The 2,660-nt window shown below is 60.6% G+C and overlaps 1 protein-coding gene across 1 annotated transcript; it reads right to left on the bottom strand.

Moving 5' to 3' along the window:
* Positions 1 to 439: 439 nt before the first annotated feature.
* Positions 440 to 1,825, bottom strand: PVRIG (PVR related immunoglobulin domain containing). Its single transcript, XM_021680093.1, is given in 6 exon segments — positions 440 to 760; positions 908 to 965; positions 1,056 to 1,179; positions 1,259 to 1,612; positions 1,698 to 1,746; positions 1,748 to 1,825. Coding segments are annotated over 6 exon segments (957 nt in total). The 3' UTR covers positions 440 to 466.
* Between the last annotated feature and the right edge of the window lie 835 nt (positions 1,826 to 2,660).

The following is a 2,660-nucleotide window of genomic DNA, read 5'->3' on the forward strand; positions in this document are numbered from 1 at the left end:
GGGGGGGGGGGGGGGGGGGGGGCGGGCAGGTGGGAGATCTCCCAGGCTGAGGCCTATCCCCATCGAAGTCTAACCTGGCCCCTGCCTCCCAGGGGTTGAAACTGCCTCTAACTTCTTAACCCTTAAAGAAGAAAAGGTCCAGCCAAGGCCCCAGTCAGAAACCACTTTTTTTTTTTTTTACTTATCAACATCACCTGTGAGGACTGGGGACTTGAAAACAGGAAACAACCTGGGATGGGATTTTGTCACCTCACGTAGACACGTGTGCCCACACATGCCCACACGTGCACATGTGCTGACCACATCCGCAGCAAGGGGGCCTTGGCCAAGTATGTGTGGAGACACTTATGCAGGCCTAAGAATAAAATAAGATGTGCAAAGATTATGCGCCCCCAGGACACAGACACCCCAAGGGGGTCCCAGAGGTCTGAGAGGAGAGGAGGCCCAAGCGGACGTGGGGTCCCTCTCATCGAACTCCTAAATGCCCCTCCACGGCTCTGTGCCCCAGAGAGTCCGGGAAAGGGACGAGGTTGGGGCCGGCTTGGAAAGACCGCTCTCCCGCCTGAGCATAAAGTCCGTTCTCCATGGAGATGAAACTGTCGCGTGCGGAGGCTGGCAGGGGTGCCCAGCGGGCGGGCGGCTGGGGCGGGCAGGCTGTGTGGGCGGGCAGTGCCGCCCACCGGGACAGTGGCTGCAGCGGGAGGACCGTGTCCAGAGTTGCCGGGCCGTAGCAGCTGGTACTGACGGTGGTGTAGGGGGCCTGCAGAGAGACCAGGAAAGCTTGACCAGCCCCCTGCAGGCATGAGGGGGAAGGAGGCCCAAGTTAGGCTCTACCTCACAGGACCCGCCCCGCCCCCAGCTGCAGCCTCCTCTGTTCCCCACTCCCAAACAATCCCCCAGTCCTTACCCTTGCTCGCGGCTGTGTCTGGGGACTGGCAAGGCAGGGCTGGACCTTCATGACGGACCTGGCAGAGTGAGGCGGGTTAGAAGCAAAGCAAGTGGCTAGCCCACCGGTGCTGGGGTTTAGACTGGGCCCGACAGGGGTTGGGTCTCACCAGTGCCTCTGCCGATGCAGGAGGTGGAGGAGGTAAACACAGCCAAAGAGGAGGACCCCTGACACCCCAAAGATCCCGGCCAGGTCGGCCCGCAGTATGGGAGCTGGAGTAGGGGCAGGGAGCCCTGTGTATAGACAAAGAGGTGTACCAGACGGGTGGCTGGTGTCCTTCCTCCCTCCCTGCCCCCCTCTCCTGAGCCCCACCTTGGTCTGTGCTGAGGAAGAGATTCCCACAGGCCTCCTGGGAGCCCTCAGGAAAGGAAACAAACTTGCAGCAGAAGGTGGTGTTGGGACTGGGGCTTCTCCCCGCAGACCCTTCTTTCACGGTGAGGGAGATGCTGGTTTTGGTTTCCCAGTCGGCCTGGCAGGCAGGGGGCCACTGCTGGATGCCGAATTCTGGGTGCAAAACAGCCAGCCTAGTCCCTCTGGCACCATCAGGCCCCCCCGAGCTCACGGTCACTAGGGAGACAGAGCCAGATCCCAGGAATCCACAGCGGACAGTGAAGGACGGGGACTTGGTGGCCTCCATCTGAACTTGCACCCACACTTCGGGGGTCCCTGTGGGATAGAGACATAGGAGCACCCCAGGGCTGGGTCTCCGCCTGACCCCCATGTCTTCCGCTTCTCTCCGCCCCCAACTCACCAGCAGTGATGCAGAGTGTCAGCAGCGCCAAGAGCAGGACTGGGGCCCGAGGCCTGTCCATGGCTTCCCTCTGGCCCCAGCTCTGGGAGCTGTCGTGGTGGGGACAGCACCTGTGCTTCCGTTCTCATCGCAGGAAGTTTTCATGTGCGAGCAGGCCCGGGGAGCAGCTGCGCTCAGTGTTCTCCACGCCCCTGCCCCACTTCCTCCTCTGTCTGCCTCGGCTTGGTGAACACAGGGCAACGGACCCCCCGTCTTGAGAGACGTAAAGCCACAGCAACCAGGTTTTCCCTGTACCGAGGCTGCGCTGCACGCGAGTGGGGCAGCGGGCTCAGGTTCCTTTCCCAGCCCTGTCTCCAAGTAACCGCCTGGGCAGGCCAGGCCCTGGGAAGTACGAGGGGGTTGAGACGGAGAACCAGGGGTCCCTGGTCTCTCCTTAGGAAGAAGCCTCTGGCCCCCGCCCCCCAGCTAAGGGCTGGGGAATGTACAGGAATTTGGGAAGAAGGAAGATCCTTAGCAGGAAAGCCAGCAGGGGGCTACCTGAGAGCCGCCCAGCTTGACTCATCTATGGATCTCTAGCTCAGACCTTCCTCCTGAACCACAGCTTCATCATGTCCGGCGGCCCACTTAGCGTTGCCTCTTGGATGCCTGTCACAAACGTCCCCCAAACTGAGCTCTGTCCCATCTGCAGCCTCCCCCCAACAGTGGAGGGCATAGGGGCTTCCAGCTGTTGGGCCAGAGGCATAGTCCTCTTTGGCTCTTCTCTTTCATCTCCAGCCTGTCAGGAAACCCCAAGGGCTTCCCATCCTGACCACCTGAGCCCTTTGTCCTACTCCTTCCGCCGCCTCCCTGTCTCAAGCTGTCTCTTTCCACGAAGTATTGCTCCAAATTGCTTTCTGGCTTCTGTTCGTTTATAGAACACAGAGCAACCAGAATGCTGTGATCAGAATGATTTGCATCTTGTCC

Source organism: Neomonachus schauinslandi, chromosome 5 (genome assembly GCF_002201575.2).
Source record: "Neomonachus schauinslandi chromosome 5, ASM220157v2, whole genome shotgun sequence".
Lineage (NCBI taxonomy): Eukaryota > Metazoa > Chordata > Mammalia > Carnivora > Phocidae > Neomonachus > Neomonachus schauinslandi.